General features: G+C 41.3%; 1 protein-coding gene across 6 annotated transcripts in view; it reads right to left on the minus strand.

Moving 5' to 3' along the window:
• LOC137416475 (glycogen synthase kinase-3 beta) overlaps positions 1 to 18,548 on the minus strand; it is a 172,198-nt gene that overhangs the window by 98,838 nt on the left and 54,812 nt on the right. For all 6 annotated transcript variants that reach the window (XM_068102081.2, XM_068102080.2, XM_068102082.2 and 3 more), the window contains one exon: positions 14,097 to 14,290. In XM_068102081.2, the coding sequence (XP_067958182.1) occupies positions 14,097 to 14,290 (194 nt within the window). The remainder of the gene's footprint in view (positions 1 to 14,096; positions 14,291 to 18,548) is intronic.

Genomic DNA, 18,548 nt, shown 5'->3' on the forward strand with positions numbered 1-18,548 from the left:
GGGCAGAGCAGATGAAGATTTCCTAGATCTAGTCCCAGATTGCTTTTTAACCCAGTTTGTAGATAAGCCCACATGGGGAAGGGCAGTGCTAGACCTCCTTGTATGCAATTATCTCAACATGATTGAAGTAGGGGAGCATTTTGGGACAAGTGACCATAACATCGTGTGTGCCAGGATGCTGTTCAGAGCTAGAGTTTGGACAGCAGTGAAGGGCTATTGGATTTCAGGAAGGCAAACCTCAAATATACGAGGAGTGAGCTGTGCGCTGTAGTTTGGGATAATCGAACAAGAGGCCAGTCGACATTAGAGAAATGGCAAACCTTCAAGGAGCAAATGTGTTTTGACAGAATATCCAGTGCCAGGTTTCATCAGCAGTGATATGTTGAAACATTTAGATATAAGGAAAAAACGGATTTTAAAAATTCAGACGCCATTCATTCATTCATTCATTTGAGGGGCGGGGGGTTGAAGACAGTCTACAAGTCATTTTGGTCAAGACCCAAGCAAGTCACAAGTCAAAAACACCAAGTCTCAAGTTAAGTGCCATGTCATAAGATCACTGACATGGTCAGCAAAGAGGGATAGCTGACCAACCACCATGCCTTGAAGGCCATACCAAAAACGATGATGCAGTGAAGTGGGTATCTTTCCTTTTTTCAAATAATAAGACATGCACAGCCGTGTGAATAATCAAAGGACGTCCAGTTGGTTTGCTTCAAGTGTCATATATGCCAATAGCAATTTCAAAGGAAAATGTTGTATCTTTCCAAGTAAACTTATAAGAATATGTACAATTTTCCTTCATCTCCGTAGATAATAGCAGGTATAAACAAGTGCATAATAAATTATGCTGTTACAGTAGCAGGATTTACATTCAAATGTAAGGTGTGCACAGAGGGAGCTGCAGATGGAGGAAATGTTGAGTTGGATCTTGGAGACGGCGTGAAGCTGGAAGGTGTGAAAACATTTTGCTACCTCGGAGACATGCTGAATGGAGAAGGTGGATCAGACTCGGCAACGGTTGCTCGAGTGAGATGTGCATGGAAGAAGTTTCGGGAACTGAGTGGCGTGCTGATGAGGAGGAGAGTGTCGCTGAAGCTGAAGGGAAAGGTGTATGCTGCATGTGTGAGAAGTGTTATGATTTATGGGAGCGAGACATGGGTAATGAACGTAGAGCAGCAACGAAGGCTGGAAAGGGTGGAAATGCGAATGGTTCGATGGATGTGCGGAGTATCGTTGAGAGAGAGGAAGACAAATGATGAATTGCGAAAGATGATGGGAATATTGCCTGTGATTGATGCTGTGAAGAGGAACAGGTTGAGATGGTTTGGTCATGTGTTGAGGAAGGATGAAAGTGACTGGTTGAGAAGAGTGATGGAAATTAATGTCGAAGGAAGTAGAGGACGGGGAAGACCGAGAAAGACTTGTCTAAAGATGGTGGAAGAAGAAATACGGGCAAGGGGGTTAACAAGGAGAGATGCAGAAAATAGGGCAAAATGGAGAAGATTGTCATGGGGACCGCAAGGCTAACCCCCGCTCTAGCAGGGAAAATGGCCTTAAAATGCATGTTGTTGTTGTTGTTGTAGTAGATGGAAACAGTATCAAATTTATCAGTCTATGTGGCTATGATCCCATTGTTCTGTGCACATCCATATGTGAAATGGGAGCAAATTTTGTGTTTACAACTGCAAGGATCCAACCAATTAAACACTTGTGAAAGGACCATTGAGATGGTTAGGAATTGCATCGAGGATGTGGCACATCCCGGCCTGGAGACACTGTTTAAGGCTTCCTCCTCATTCGAATATTCAGATTATGAAGAATTTTCAGAACGGTAATTTGGTGATCTTCAAGAGAAACTGCTTGCAGTGACTCAAATTGATAGAGACGAATGTCAAGTCAAAATGCCATCGCAACATTTGTTCACAGTGTTGATTGCTGGAGCCCCTGGTTTGTCACAACCAGAGGCATCAAGTCATGTGACTCGCTACAATCTCATTCACTTTCGAGGCAAACCAGATTAATTATATTTACTGACCACTCTCATATTTTTGTGATGACATGTGAGAACAAATCCAAAACTCTATGTTCCTGAAAAAAATCCCATAACAGTGCATAAACCCATTCATTTTGTATTGTGGAAACCTAAAATGTCTGTTGGAGACAGATTTCTTCTCTCCGAAAAAATGGAGTCATGCTGGACACTGCTCGCAGAAAATGCAGAGGGCTTGAACTCCACCTTCACTTTAAAGGGCCCAGGTCAAAAATCTATCCTTTCCTTTTCACCTTTACAGAATATTCCCTCAAGCATATGTAGTTCACCCCTGCCTTCGTGGAGAAGTTTTTTTAAATCCATCTTGACACTTCTTATACAACTGGTCTTGGGGGGCATAGGTGGTCTAATCCTCAAGAGCTGTGCTTCAGGCCTATCAAACCCTTAATCCTCTTTCTTTCACAGGGATTCTTCTTGGATGGGCAACTTCCTCCTTCTTGGAAAGTTGCAAACATCACTCCATCATTGCAGCTGACTTCAGATACTATCTCTTTTCCAACTGACTAATCTCCGACAAGCAGTTTGGTTGCTGACCTGGCCATTCCACCTTGAATATGTTATTTCTTCTGACACAGCAGTGGATAGATACCCTGAACCAAAATCACTAGGTTAAGGCTGTCTCTCTGAATCTCTCTCGTGCTTTTTACATTATCTGGCATCCAGCCTTGATTTCCAAGTTGCCTTGCTTTGGCATTCAGGATCCCTTGCTGAAGTTGTCATCCCATTTCCTCTATGAATGAAAACAGTGGGTGGCCCTTTATGGAGTACTTTCCCATTATACTGAATCCCTTTCATCAGACCTGGACATAAGTTGAGCTGCTGGTCAGCGACTTGGATGATGACTTTCAACGCAGGCAAGTCACATGCTCTAAATCTCTTCATAAGGATTGACAATCAAACTCTGGACAGCGAATGGAAGAGGTACATTTTCTGGAACGACTTGGCCTATCTGCTATAATCTTCATGGGATGATCATATCACCAAGGTCAGTCACCATATGGGCAAAATGGTGGACATGAGCCCAAAAAAAATCTCAATATTGGTGAGAATATTTATTTAATTGAAGTTTATCCATATATATTATTTTCTTTCTCTGCCTCTCAATTTCCTCTTTGTGATGAAAGATGACCCAAAATTCACAATATAATAAGGCCCACAAAAAGTGCAATATAATCTTTTCCTTGGCCCACTAATTTTGGGTTGTCTCCATTAACCTGGTGCTTTTATTAAGCATATATGCGGAATTTGTTGCCATTGAAGTTTAGAGTGTGTAGTGAAAAGTATTATAGCCAGGATTTGAACCTTGAGAAGGCTGCGTATGTTTTGTAACATCAGTTGCCATACCCTCGTCTTTTACTGCAGCAAGACAATGGTAAAGAGTTAAAATCAACTAACAATAATTTTCCTTCTACCACCTGTAACAATTCATTATGCAGCAATATTTTCCAAAACATGCCTACCATAAAACTTCGACTATAACGCGCCCCTGTGCATAACGCTCACCCCCAACTTGGACTTTTGCTGTGGTGTAAAAATCTATACACCTTTATATAATACGCACCTCCATTTCAGCACTCAAATGAAAAAAATATCGACGTAAAACATGTTATTACATCTGTCAAAAACGGCGAAGTCCATCTCAACCACGACTGTCAGCCACTATTTCATAATAGTTGAACAGAGCGGCGCTAATGAAAGAATATCACGGCAGGTCAAGGAACTAAATTTACGACAGTCGTAAATCGTATCAATCACGATGTTCAGTTGTGATTGCGCAAAGTTTAAACATAGCAGCGCGTATTAAATAAACGGCGGAAGTCGAATAGCAATCCAAGGAAGCAACCCGTAGCCTATTGTCGGACGAGAATCACGTGGTACTCAAGTTGCTGATAATTGCCGATATTTTATTATAAAAACCCAAGTATTCTTTAACAGCTTCATTCAGTTGTTCATAAGATTTACCAGCGACTTTTATTTCCACTAGTTTTCTTACCGTAATTAACCATGAGTTCTTGACGACGATCATACAGCGCAGCTCAAAAACTAAACATTGTTCGATACGCTGAAGGTCATGGCAACAGAGCTGCTGGGCGGGAATTTGACGGAATATCTGAGGTGAACATCAGACTATGGAGATGCTGACCAGACACAATTCACGTTCGACAATCCATACGACCGAACGCTAGACGCCAAAGGGGCAAAGTCGGTGTCGATCTGACTACCGGACATGAAAAGTCAGGTTTCACCATCATGCTGTCCTGCATGGCTGACAGCACGAAACTGCCGCCATACATCATATTCAAACGGAAGAGGATGCTAAAAGGCATTAAATTTCTGTGTGGCATGCACGTTCGTGTCCACCCTAAAGGCTGGATGGACGAGGAACAGACGCTCGACTGGCTCAAGACGGTCTGGGCCAAGAGACCAGGCCGGCTTGTGAAGAAGCGCTCGCTTCTTGTCCTCGACGCCTTCCGCTGCCACCGCATGCAGTCCATCAAGAGAAAGCTCATCACCGATAAAACAGACCTCACCATCATTCCTAGTGGAGTGGCAAAGATGCAGCAGCCACTCGACGTCACTGTAAACAATCCAGTGAGAGAGGCACTGCACCGCATTTGGAACACATGGCTGCTTGAAGGCCAGCACACATTCACCACAGGTGGGTGCATGCGCACCAAGACACTCCAAGACATCACAGAATGGATCATCTAAGTCCGGAACGAGCTTGATCCTGCCATCATCCAGAAGGGCTTCATCAAGTGCTCCATTTCAAATGCAATGGACAGCAGCTAAGACGATGCTCTCTGGACGGATGGCAACACCAACGCACTAGACGGCGACGAATCCAACTGCGATGAAAATGATGTTCACTACTTTGACAAGGTGCAAATCTGGAGGAGCTTCTTCATCTCTTCAAGGAGACGGACGAGTCAGATACTGAATACTTTACTTCATGATTGTGAACTTACAGATTATATATTCTATATTAACACATTTAGCTATTATTTGTTGTTGTTCTTTGAGTATTGCCACTTCCGTTTTCGAAGACGTCCTCAATGAACGTTTTAATCTGAAAAAACCGGCAAAAAAATTAGACCAATGTATAGTGCGCACCTCTAAAATGATTTTGGGTCAAAAAAGGGGTGTGTATTATAGTCGAAGTTTTACGGTATTTTAATTTTTCAGCAAGTCTCTGAACTTTGTAACATGAGTTACCATGCAAGATCAGTTACCAAAATACAGGAGAGGTTAATAATAATAATAATAATAATACATTAATTTTATATAGCGCTTTTATATAGTTAGATCAGTTACCTATACATCTTGAGGAAATAGCTTCAATATATGGGCCTTCTGTTTGATAGTTTATTATAGCTTGGTGTGGCTATTCACTGTCATGGGTAGTGCCATTTTTGGAATCTAGATTACCCACAATGCAGCTTGTTCCACTTCCTGTTTCCTGGAGGTGATGCCAGCCATGTGGATGCTAATTTCTGGCCCCAACCATCCATGCTAAAAGAGTAGGTGTATATTGTTTTAATATTATTTTCATCTCCATAAACATTTGCCTGAATAACAGACTCATTTTCACTTCGGTTTATAACTTATGGTGGATATTTCCTCGAATCCAAATTCCAGGATGTTGTGGGCCATTCTTTGAAAAGTGGTCCAAATTTGAAAAAAAATCAAGTTGATGGTATAACCTTTTTTGTTTTATTTTTGGATATTATGGTACCTGAAGTTAACTGGGCAGTATTTTCCCAACTAACTTATTGTCTCCTTAATACGAATTTGCATAAATTTGCATTAACCCTCTTCTTTTTTATTAAAAAAAGACAATTTTTACCATAAGTTCAACTTCATTTAAGCAATACTTAATAGTTATTTGAGGAATTCTTAATGTTATCATTTAGTACCTTGACTTTAGTCCTAAAGATATTACTCAGAAAAGAATTACAATCACTAAGCACTAAGCCATAATTAATACGCAAAGTTAATTAATAATGAATGTCACACACGTAACCAAAAACTGCAAAAAGCTCTTGTTGCACAAAAACTACAAAGCAAAAGAGTTTTCATTTCATGTCATAAGCAGGATTTCACATAGTATATAGTCGCAAAAATATCAGGTCAATTACTCTTCCTTTTCATTAATTAATTAGCGTAATTAAGAGGTCATACACGTAACCGTTCGGTTACGTGTGTAACTTCTTTGGTTATGTGTGTGACATTGGTATGATTTGTACACGCATGTGTGTGTTTATAAATGTATCATTGACCGTGTGTGTGTGTGTGTGTGTGTGTGTGTGTGTGTGTGTGTGTGTGTGTGTGTGTGTGTGTGTGTGTGTGTGTGTGTGTGTGTGTGTGTGTGTGTGTGTGTGTGTGTGTGTGTGTGTGTGTGTGTGTGTGTGTGTGTGTTTCAGCTCCATTACGAGAATTATGACTAAATAACTGAAAAAGATTTGTATGTTATCAAATAATAATATACAATTTGCTCTAAAAGGACTTAACGTTGAAAACCTGACTTTGTGAAGTATTATTAAATTTTCCTGGCACATTAACATCTTTTTGAATACAGATTTCAGAAGACAGTCTATTGTAAGACGAGAATGACAGAATAAAATGAATTCATTCCTTTCATAATACCATTTTGAATGTTTACTTTAAAGACTTTTTCTTAAAAAGTAAACAAAATGTATTGATGGAAAGATTGTTCAAACTTTCAGATTTATTTTTATCAACATAACAACAACAACATAGAGTTATTTTTATCAGATACATAATAATTAATCTGAAGTATAAGAGATTATCTTCATTCAATTTGCAATGAGCTATGTAGCTCACACATGACTACAAGTATTAATCTGTTCTATGGATGAGTGTAGTCACTTCTTAATTCAGAAAGAAAAAGGACATAACCGCAACAAGGCTCCTCAGTCATTTAGCACAATTTGTAAACCAAATTACGTTGTTTACAATAGTTCCAGATGTGTGTTATCAATCTTTCTCTTAATGTTCCTAACAATATACAGAATTTCTTAGTATACACAAATTTCATTGTTTATGATGAAAGTTTACAAGTCACTGAGTGTAAAATGTTTACACCTGTTATGACTTGTTATTCATAGATATTGGCCAATATGTGAAATTTCACATAGAATAAAATAGATGAATGGACCATTTAAATTCACTGGAACTCAATTCAGTTTATTATTTTGGCTTGCACTGTTTCAGTCATGACCATTAAGTAAACATTGACTAAGCATGTTTACGTTTTAATGCAGAAGTTATATCCAGGTCGCACACGCAACCACCCAAATGTCAGACACACGTAACCAGACTTTGCCGTACAAATTGATTCATAATTAAATTCCGAATTAATGATTTGTGAACACAATTGTTTTATCACACGAGGAAGAAGTTGCCTTGTGTCGACAAGAAGTATCATTTCTCAAGGACTGTATACTTCACAGGATTTTGCAAATGAAATGTTAATGAGAAAAACCTCTTTTCGTGTGATGTCACACACGTAACCGACCCAATTTTGACCCCTGAAAGAAAATAGCGTAGTATCATCAAAAAAAAATAATGCCCATCAGTTAAGGAAAACATTATCATTCAGATGTCCAAAAGAGAAAATCTGCTCGACAAGCTAACAAAAGTGAGGTCTAAGTTAACAAATTTTCACGTTTTTGGGTCGCACACATAACTAAGAATGGCCCTTTTAGACCACGGGCCAGGCCCCAAAATTCCTACTTTCCGTGATCTGCAAGAGAGAAGTACTTAATTTGACCTTTAATGATCCAAGAGTATATTTATAAGTATGTCTATTAATGTTCCCATCTTCAAAACATACGTGTATTTGACAGAAATCTGAAGAAAGGGACGCTAAAATTACTCTTGCAGCCGACGATCTCAGGGAGGTGATGACGCAAGCTTAGTTCTTAATTGGCCAATCATAGGGCTTTTAACAGGGGCTGCACCCAAACCAGCCAATCACAGTCATCGTACAGTGGGTGACGTTGTAACGCAATGTAACAAAGAGCGAGTAAATCTACGCGTAGTACGACGCGACATGGAGTGCTGCATGCATTTGGTGGACCAATCTGCAGACAAACTTATTAGTTTTTCGGATGTTAGCTGGAGAACATCACAATTATTGATGGACATGGTATTGAGAGTCATTCTATTCGAATGCATGGCAATAGTGAATAGTGTGGAAGTTTTACCAATCCCAAGTCCATTCTCAACACAAGAAGAAGCCGATACGAGACATGTACTTCACTATTCGTATGCTGCAAGTAACAGTGATCACATCATCATCATCAGTGCAGACACTGATGTCTTGGTACTATGTGTGGCATTTTGCTAGAACATATATATGCAGAGGTCTACTTCCATACAGGCAGAGGAAGTAATACACGCACAATTTCTGTCCGTCGCATATTTGACCATTTCGGGAAAGAAGTTTGTTCTGCAGTTGATAGGATTTCATTGTTTTACTGGATGCGACACCGTGAGTGCTTTGTATGGTAACGGTAAACTAAAATCTGCGAAGATCTTGACATCAAGTAAAGACCACTGCTCCACGTTTGAAAAGATTGGCATGACGTTTACAGTACCACCATCCTTCTATAAAGACATTGAAACATACACCTGTGAACTCTATGGGCAGAAGGGCTGTCGCCATGTAAATGAAACAAGATGCAGAATGTTCAAGACTGGGAGCTGTGGAGAGAAAAGCTTGCCTCCAAACAGAGATGATCTGCACAAGCACATATTGTGAGCAAACTCCCAAGCTGCCATTTACAAGATGTGCCTTATCAGCAAACCAGAAATACCATCACCAAAGAACAATGGCTGGAGGATTGACGATGGTTTGCTCACTATAGACTGGATGGGTCTTCCTCCAGCACCATCAAGTGTAATGGAACTTGCCCACTGCTCTTGCAAGAAGACACAATGTACTCGAGGGCGGTGCTCGTGTTTGCTCCACAAGCCTCCATGTAGTGATTTGTGCTCATGTAAAGACTGTGCAAATCAGGCGTCTGTTTCTCACTTGACCCAGATTGAGGAGGAAATTGACACTGGAATCAGATGAAGATGCTTAATTACTTCCTTATACTCTGTAGGTTTTAGTAACGAGTCCATTAGTCATTATTTAATTTTCATGTTTTGCTACTGAATGCACAAATATGATTGACAGGAATGCATTATGTTATTGTATCAACAAAAATCTCTGCGTTTTTGTTCTTTTTTTCTTCATTTAACAACAACGGTTTTACCACTTTCTATAGAATTCTATAAAAGCCTGGTGTTGGCTTAGCGGTTAGGGTGCCGGCTTGGGATCCTAGGATCATGGGTTCGAATCCTGGTCGATTGCTGAATTAACGCTGGGGCGTTGACTCAGCCTGTCATCCTTCGAAGGTCGGCAAATTGAATACCAGTTCACTGGTAATTCCCTGTGTGTTGCAAGAGGCGACTAACAAGGTTGGTGACAGGAAGGGCATCCGGCTGTAAAACATTGCTTCAAAAAGGGGACCATGGTGCCCAAAAAAGGCCAACCCCTGCTCTGCGGGGAAAATATGGCCTCCAAAGGTGGTTTTCTTCTTCTATAGAAGGGAGTCACTTACATTTGAAAATGAAAGATTATTAATACAGAATTTTGTATTACAAATGGCATGTGTTACGGATGCGTCACTTCTGCCTTTGTTGTTATTATATACTTGTAGAATTTTTAGTTTCAGTTAATATTGTTGTTAAGATTTCTGTGTGAAATGGAGTTGACTTTAGTAAAAGGTAAAAAGAAATGTTTGTGGAGGAAAAAGAAAAACTCAGCAAAGAAACCGGAAGAGAAGAGAGGAAAAAGATCAGCTGGGGAAATCGGCTTAATCGTTGGTGGACGTGGGGCGTGGATTGCACTCACATTTTGGGGATCGTTCCCCCTCGCCACCATTGGCCTGACCTCACACCTCGTAACTCCTCGTCTGCAGCCGCACCGATACCGGCCTATTGTTCTTGCCGATCTGCACGACTTCGACCTTCACCCATCGTGGGGATTCGTGCACGGACTTTGGGATTGTTACATTCCACTCACGTTTGGCGTATCATGAGTTTATTGATTAGAGAGTATTGGGGAATGATTGGGCCCAAAGTACCAATACATTGGGCCCATCATATGTATTGTTCATGAGAAGCAAGTGATATTTTCATGGTACTTTCTTTAAGAGTGTTATTATTGTGTATGTGAGAGTTCTTAATACAATTACTTGTTTTGTTCTACACAATTCCATTGGTGTGGTTTTACCATGGTTTTTAGAACACTCAAAATAACAAATCGAGATAGTGAGATAGTGAGATAGTGAGATAGTGAGATAGTGAGATAGTGAGATAGTCAGATAGTGAGATAGTGATAGTGATAGTGATAGAGATAGAGATAGAGATAGAGATAGAGATAGAGATAGAGAGAGAGAGAGAGAGAGAGAGAGAGAGAGAGAGAGAGAGAGAGAGAGAGAGAGAGAGAAGAGAGAGGATGAATTAAGATTATTGAAAATATGACTTTTAAAATGAGTGTGTGTGTGTGTGTGTGTGTGTGTGTGTGTGTGTGTGTGTGTGTGTGTGTGTGTGTGTGTGTGTATAAAAGAGAGAGATAGAATTGTGAGGAACAGAAATGAAAAAACGAGATGTGTGTGTGTGTGTTAAATGGAGAGAAAGGGGGAGGGAAACAGGGAATATTTACAAGAAAGAAGAGTGAATGAGGATCATTTGGAATATAAACAAGAATGTTGTGTGTGTGTGTGTGTGTGTGTGTGTGTGTGTGTGTGTGTGTGTGTGCGCGCGCGTGTGTGTGTGTGTGTGTGTGTGTGTGTGTGTGTGTGTGTGCGTGTGTGTCTGTGTATCTCAAGAGGACAAAATAGAGAAAAGTAGTATGGGGATACTACACAAGTATACATACCCAATATATGGGGGATAATTATTTCTGTTTCTTTAATATTTGTTTCATTTCATGCCTCATTTTTGTATTCTAAGTTACAAAAATGGGGATGTGGGGTGGGATCACTAGTCCCAAAAGTATACCAGTATGTCTCGAGCCTGGCCAGTCTAATTTATGGGGCGGATTTACACTTTTAGTGATTCAATTGATGCATATAAGCAGTTTGTGAAATATTGTTTGCTAGGGATATTTTTACCATAGCAACGGACACTAATAGGAATTATGTACATGAAATAATCCACAAAATAATATCTGCTGACATCAGATGATCTGCAAAATCATAAATTTGCATGATCAGAGGATTGCATTGCTCAAAATCTCGATTTGGAAGCATCTATGGAACCGTTGCTAGGGAAAAGGAAGTGCTCAGCAACAGAGTTTAACTTCCTCTTTGTTTTTGGCCGTTGCTAATTAATGTGCAAATTTTGAACGTGGGAACATGTCATTTATGGTTCATATACACTTATTCAACATATCTAGCACATTTGCAGGTACTTCTCAGACGTAGACCGCGGAATTCGAAAACTAAGCAGAATTAGTGGACTCGGCCCATGGTCTATTTGTCATCGTTGTTGCAACAGGCAAGAAACTATCTAGGATACTATACCAATATGAATTAGATCTGACATTATCCAACCAAGGACATACTCACTTCTAGGTTGTCTAGCCTGGGTTTGAATCCCGACCCAGCTATAAACTGTTACCTGGTGTTTCACAAGTAGGGCAATTCATCGATGTATGCACCATCCTTCGGATGGACATTAAATGGGCGTCCCGCCTACCAGCATTCGTTGGTGGATGTTAAAGATCTCATGTTGTCCTTTGCGAAGAGTAGGCGAGCTAACACCGGTACCCTGAACAAATTACAAATCCTGCGCTAACCAGCAGAGGGCATTGCATCAGCGGCACAGCCACGCCCTCAGCTAATGATTTTACCCTGCAACTTTGTGCTGCATACCAACGAAGATCCAATAACATGAAATAATGGTCCACTTCAAATAAACTTGTGGTCATCAATGGAGAATCTATCCCATTCACCTTGATGAAGGATGCAAACGAACAATCACTTCCAAATGAAAGTTTCCCACACTGGTGGTGTGTTGTTGAATGTGATGGTGAGCAGTATAATGTTGACCAGTATCCTGGTGAATTAAAAGATGTTCAGGGCCAGAACTGTGAAGTATCTGTTATGATGCATGCTCGCCACTATCGGAAGTGGCCCACTCAAGAGGCCAAAATCTACAACACCAGGGATAAGACGCTGAAGATGTTGGTTGCCCCGATCCTAGTTAATGCTGGAGAGCATTATAAAACCCCTGATTTTGAATGACCTGAGGTTTGTGATTTTAACTGTCCTACAGATTATTCCCAAATCTCACACTCACCTCTACAACTGCACCAACATCCAGATATACCATATTCTAGTCAACACATATTAATTGTTCTATACTTCAGATTTGAATGGTGGAACATGTATAAACACATCCTTGGGGTGCTAACAAAACACACTCTACACATGTTTTTGTACCAGGGCTCTGTATGTTATGACTAAGAACTCCATTTATTAAGCGAGTTCAAGTTCAAGTATGTGACTTGTATTTTCTTCATTTGTAAACATGTCATTGGTGCTACATGTACTACATAGTGATTTGCGCTGTTTGACAATGAATGGATTCCATTTTTTATTTAAAATTGATAAATATTCTCACTATCTTGCACAATGTTCCAGTTTTCTGTGATATGCAATTGGTTAAATGTTTCATCAATTTTAAAATTCAACCAAAATTGAAACTAGGGGCTGATGTTCAATCTGGGATTTCAGCATGGACCTACGGTAACATCAGTTCCCAAGTATTTGTTGGATGTTGTTCCTAATTAGAAATAAAACTTCACATTCATTATATACATGTGTTCTATCCTGCATGACCTCCATTTAATTGACTGAAACTTTGGGATTCAAGTACACGTTTGAGGACAATATGAATTCAAACAATACTGAGATTGTCATGTCCTTTTCAGGTAACATCAGTTACCAATGAATAATGCTACGTCCAAGTATCCAACAGGAAAAATATCACAAGTTATAATAAATTTCTGACAACTCTGCATATCCGTTTCTGAACCTGGGGTACTCAAAATATACTGTCAGTTACCGTAGAACTACCCATATGGGTATTTTCCAGAGAGCTACAAGGATTTCCTGAGCAGCACAGAGCTCATCACTGTGTGCAATGCTTTCATATGGAGCTCGATGGAGTATTGCTCCCCACTCTGGACTAGTGCTCCTGCTTCCCACCTTGCTCCTCTGGAGGCAGTCAAAACCAATGCCTTCTACACCGTTGTTATCTCATGGCAGGAGATGAATTCCCAAGGACTGTTACTCTTGCCCTGGCGGCAAGTTGGTGGGCTCTCTAGCATATGCAAACTTACATCTGGCATTGCTCCAGCCCTCTCCTACCTCTGCCCCTACCCCCCCCCCCCCCCTCTCGCCCAAAGCCATTCCAGGTTGCACACATTCCTCTAGAAACATTCATCTGCTCACCCTCCCAAAATCCAGACTGGTTGTCCACATGCATTCCTTTGTCCCCTTATTCCCACAGGTGTGGAAGCGTCTCCCTATGTCCGTCTCTCGTCATCCTCAATTCTCTCTTTCAAATACTCTGCCAATCACTACCTCATGCATTCACCCATGCACATGTATGATCTCTAAATGTGCAAATTACGTCCACTCACTATTACTTTCCAGGCCATTGAGAATTGTTTTTGTGTCATTTGTCCTTTCCTCCTTTTATATGTTCATCCCCACATACCCTTTAGTAGTTTATGAACCTGCTGGCCTTTGTCGATCAGCTCCTCCATTAGTCTAGACTCTAGACCCTTGTATATAAAAAGAAATGTTTTAATGTCAAAATTAAAGATTATACAGAAGAAACATAAAACTTCAACCATTTATCCCAGAACACTTGAACACAAATTTGTAAAATGACATTTAAAAGGATAAAATGGCAACACAGTAGAAGGCAAAAGGCAGAAGGAAAAACAGCAGACCTTGAAGCGTTTGTCCTGGAGCACCTTTTTAATAGCCACCATCTCCCCAGAGTCCAGCAGCTTGGCTTGATAGACAACTCCAAAGGAACCATTACCAATAACTTTTGTATCCGAATATGAGACTTCCTGTGGCCGATCTGGTCCTTGGCCAGGTGTTGCAACAACTGTTGTTACTTTTCCTCCATCTTTATCCCCTACAGGGAACAAGGAGAAAAATGCATACAATAATCTATATATTAAGGTAGCGGCAGTTTTCTGTCCGTCAGGCTACTTCATTACGTCTATGATGTCATTACAGCGTACGACGGTGTACGACGGCTGACTCCACTAACCGCCATTTTAATTTATATGTCATTCAAGCCGAACACGTTGTTGAAGCGGTTGAACCTGTCATATATCACAATCACCATGCTCTACCTATATGTTTTTCATTCAGTGTGAAACACAAACAAACCAATTGTTAAAATGACCATCGAATATCAAATGAATAGGCGTTATGGCTCTTCCAACGACACAGTATGCATAGGCCTTAGGCTTCGTGCCTTCATGCCTCGCCCTTCAGGCCGCTTCGGACAAATTACGCCCAGGTTTCTTAATACGGTAGTATCGTTTTCATAATAATAATAATAATATCATAAATATTGTTGCGGTTTTTAGAACCCTCCACTTGGTAAATATTGTAATAATCCCTTATAAATAATCCCCTGTAAATATTCCCACTTTTGTGTAAAGGTCAAAGGTCGCACCCTAGTTAGGTCATATTGCAACACGTAGGACACCATAGGCTCTTCTTTAGTTATTTCATTAGTATGTGTTTCAGGTAAGGATCTGTTCCCAATAGTTTGAATCTGCGTTGTATTCATCAAATAACCTAGGCCCCTTTTTCCAATCCTATTCATTTTGCGGCGTAGCCTCCCTCCAAATTGTGTTCCCTTGCTAGCCAGGAGCGTTCGCTGCCTTCTGGTTGTTCACTGCCAGCCGCCATAAGCCACGTGGCCAAGTGGGAGAAAAAGGGGGAGGAGCGCCAGGAACGAAGGCGTGGCCCCTCAACGCACCATCAAGGGGGCGGACCGGTGAGCGCTCGCGACCAGTGAGGGCCAAGGCCAACTCACCTGTAGGCATGTCCAAAAGGCAGGCGGCTTTATACGCGAGTGGGCAATATAAGCGGCTGCGTGGGACTACTTGAGAGAGGTGCCCGGGAGAACGACTCGAACAGATGAGAAAGGAGTCCTTGCTTGCCGTTGTCACGGACCATTGGAGGCGCACAGCTGGCCGAAGGCTAAGGGTCAATTTATTACGTACGCCGCATCCCAGTCTTCCGCCCCGCGATATATTTGTCCGCTCACGTTAAACGCCACGCGAAGCTGCCGGCCGCTCGTTGCCGCGGTACGAGTGAACACCCGGAGCGTGGACCGGAGCGCGAGGTTGGAGCCGGACCTCACCGCCTACCATCGACGTCTACTTACCACCTGCCTGGACCCTTCTCTCCCTTCCCACCACCACCTTTTCGTGTGTTTGTTCTGTCCTGGGAGTGCTATATAAGAGTGTATAAGGTTGCCCTATGTCCTTTTATTTCCTTATTTTGTATATTCTTCTTGCCTTTCGTTTCCTCTTCATTATTGTATAATAAATCCTATGTTCTTTCTTTACCTGATTTCTTCTCATCCGATCGCTTTCGTCCTGTCCCCAATTGAATACCGGTGGCACGATTAGGAACCGCTATAATCGGGTCTAGTCTTTGTTAACGGCCTGAGTCGTGGCTCGCTTCGCTCGGCGTGTCCATTACAGCCGCGGCTCGGGCGATGCTCATTTCCTCGCTTACCGGAAGGCGCTGGTAATTAGGTAATAGGACAAATTGGCCTACCACCCTATTCAGCGCTGACCGGAAGTGACGTCATAGCTCCAGGACTCGGACGGCCAGCTTAATAGACGAGGGGATTAACCCCCCCCCCCCCCTCGGTAAGGGGAGCGCCGTAACCCGAGATCCGCAACAATATAACTATAACACTTTAATCCCAATGTCATGAATGCAAAGTTGATGGATTGAAGCGGTGTATGGTTCATGAGTCAATAATAAGCGGTGTACAGTACTGATAACAGCGGAAGTAAGTAAATATAACCGTAACACTAATCCCTTTGTGGTGACCGCAAAGTTACTGGAGGTTAAAATGTATCATATATCACAATCGCCATGCTCTACCTTTACGTTTTTCATTCAGTGTGAAACACAAACAAAGCGATTGTTAAAATCATATCGAAAGCATATGCGTCATGGGTCTTCCAACGACAGTACGTATATGCCAATCACACTTTATTAACGTTCATTATTAAAGCGGTGTATTATTTCAGAACCCACGATGTTATCTCCCATAGCCAAGGACTTTTATCGTTTAAGATAATAAATCGGACCGCAATGACGTATTAATAATATACTAATTGCCTAGACACTGCCCAAACAAAGGGAGGGTTTTCCATTGAACTCTGTTCCACGGGTCCCCACTCGTGTTATAAGATTTTGACTGTGATCACGTCTTTATTCCTGCAACTTCAAGTGAATTTTTTGAAACATTTTCTGGTAATGTGACTGCTGATATAGCTTTGACAAAACATGGTTGTAACAAACAGCTGTATGAACAGTAACGCCAAGGTGATTGACCAGAACAATGTCAAAGAGAGTAGAAAACTCAGATGCAGAAAATAACTTCAAGTCAATAAAGCCTGTAACCTGAAAACAGATTGTAATAAAGCTCATTTTCAGTGATGTAAGGCAATTTAAAAGGCAAATACACATTGCATAATGTCATTTTTAGCTCACCTGAAACATAGAGCGAAACGATGGCACGTCGTCCATCTGTCAGTCCATCCGTAACCACTTGCAACTTCTTCTCCGAAACCGCTGATTGCATTGTGACCAAACGTGGCAAAAATTATATTTGGTATGTTGCAACTTAAGTTTGTTCACGGCATGAGAAAAAAAAATCGGGGTCTAAGGGAAGACCCATGACGCATATGCTAAAAAAAAACCTGGGGTCAAAGTGGATCCAGGTTTGACCCCCCAAAATAGGAATTTGCTTTTTTCTCTGAAACCAGACACTATTTTGATGAAACTTGACCATAGCCTTCAGCTCCTCACCCCATGATGTACCAAAGTTTGTTCACTGCATTAAGAAAATGGAGGTTTAAGGAGGTCTACCAGTGGTCAAAGTGGGTCCAGGTCTGATGCCTCAAAATAGATATTTGCTTTCTTCTCTGAACATACACACAATTTCGATGAAACGTGACCTCAACCTTCACCACTCGTGATGTACCAGTTCGTTCACTGCATTAAAAAAAAACATAGGGGCAATACCCCTGGCGCTCACCTGGTAGAATAAACAGTATACTACACTGACTAAAGGTATTTTAAACCAATTTCAATGGTTGCTAGAAGACAGGGCAGCATGTAGAATCATATGAACATAATCATAAGACTTTAAACAAACAAAGAAAAAAATACCTATTTTGGGGAGCAATCCCCCCCCCTCTCCCCCTCACCCCGTATACATCCATCCTCAGACCCCAATTTTTCTAATGCCTTTAACAAACATTGGTACATCATGGGTGATGAATGTTATGGTGAAGTTTCATCGAAATAGTGTGTGTAGTTTCAGAAAAGAAAGCAAATACATATTTTGGGGGGTCAAACCTGGACCCACTTTGACCCCCCGGAGACTCCCTCAGACTATGATTTTCTCAGTGATGTGAACAAACTTCGGTACATCACGGGTGATGCAGATTGTGGTCAAGTTTCATCAAAATAGTGTGCGTAGTTTCAGAGGAAAAAGCAAATTCCTATTTTGGGGGTCAAACCTGGATGCACTTTGACCCCAGTAAACCCCCTTAGACTCCGATTTTTAAAAATGCTGTGAACAAACTTTAGTCACAACACAACAAATATCATTTGTGACAAATTTGGTCGCAATCCCATCAGCGGTTTCGGAGAAGAAGTTTCAAGTGTTTACAGACGGACGGACTGACGGACGGACGGACAGACTGACAACGCGCCATCGCATAAGCTCCCCTGAACTTCGTTCCAGGTGAGCTTAAAGAACATTATATTTCATTGTACCTTTAGCCCCCTCTATTGTGGTTCCAACTCTGCCAAAGATGGTCCCAAGCCCGTTTTAAAAAGGAGGGTTGGGCTAGCAACCCAGCATTGTAAAAAACAACAACCCATAACACGATAGAAACATCAAAAATCCTTCGCCATTCCAATACACCAAGGCGTGGGAGGGACAGCATAACATCTGATGATGTACCGATGATGGGACCGGATCAAAGCTAAAAGGAAGTCTGGCCCATGAGAAGCGCGATCTTCATCGCCAAACCAACCAGCAGAGTTGGCACATGGAATGTCAGAGCACTCTATCAAAGTGTGAAGATGGCCAAGGTGCTGAGAGACATAAGGATATA

The sequence above is a fragment of the Myxine glutinosa genome, chromosome 1 (genome assembly GCF_964187855.1).
Source record: "Myxine glutinosa chromosome 1, kmMyxGlut1.1, whole genome shotgun sequence".
Taxonomy (NCBI): domain Eukaryota; kingdom Metazoa; phylum Chordata; class Myxini; order Myxiniformes; family Myxinidae; genus Myxine; species Myxine glutinosa.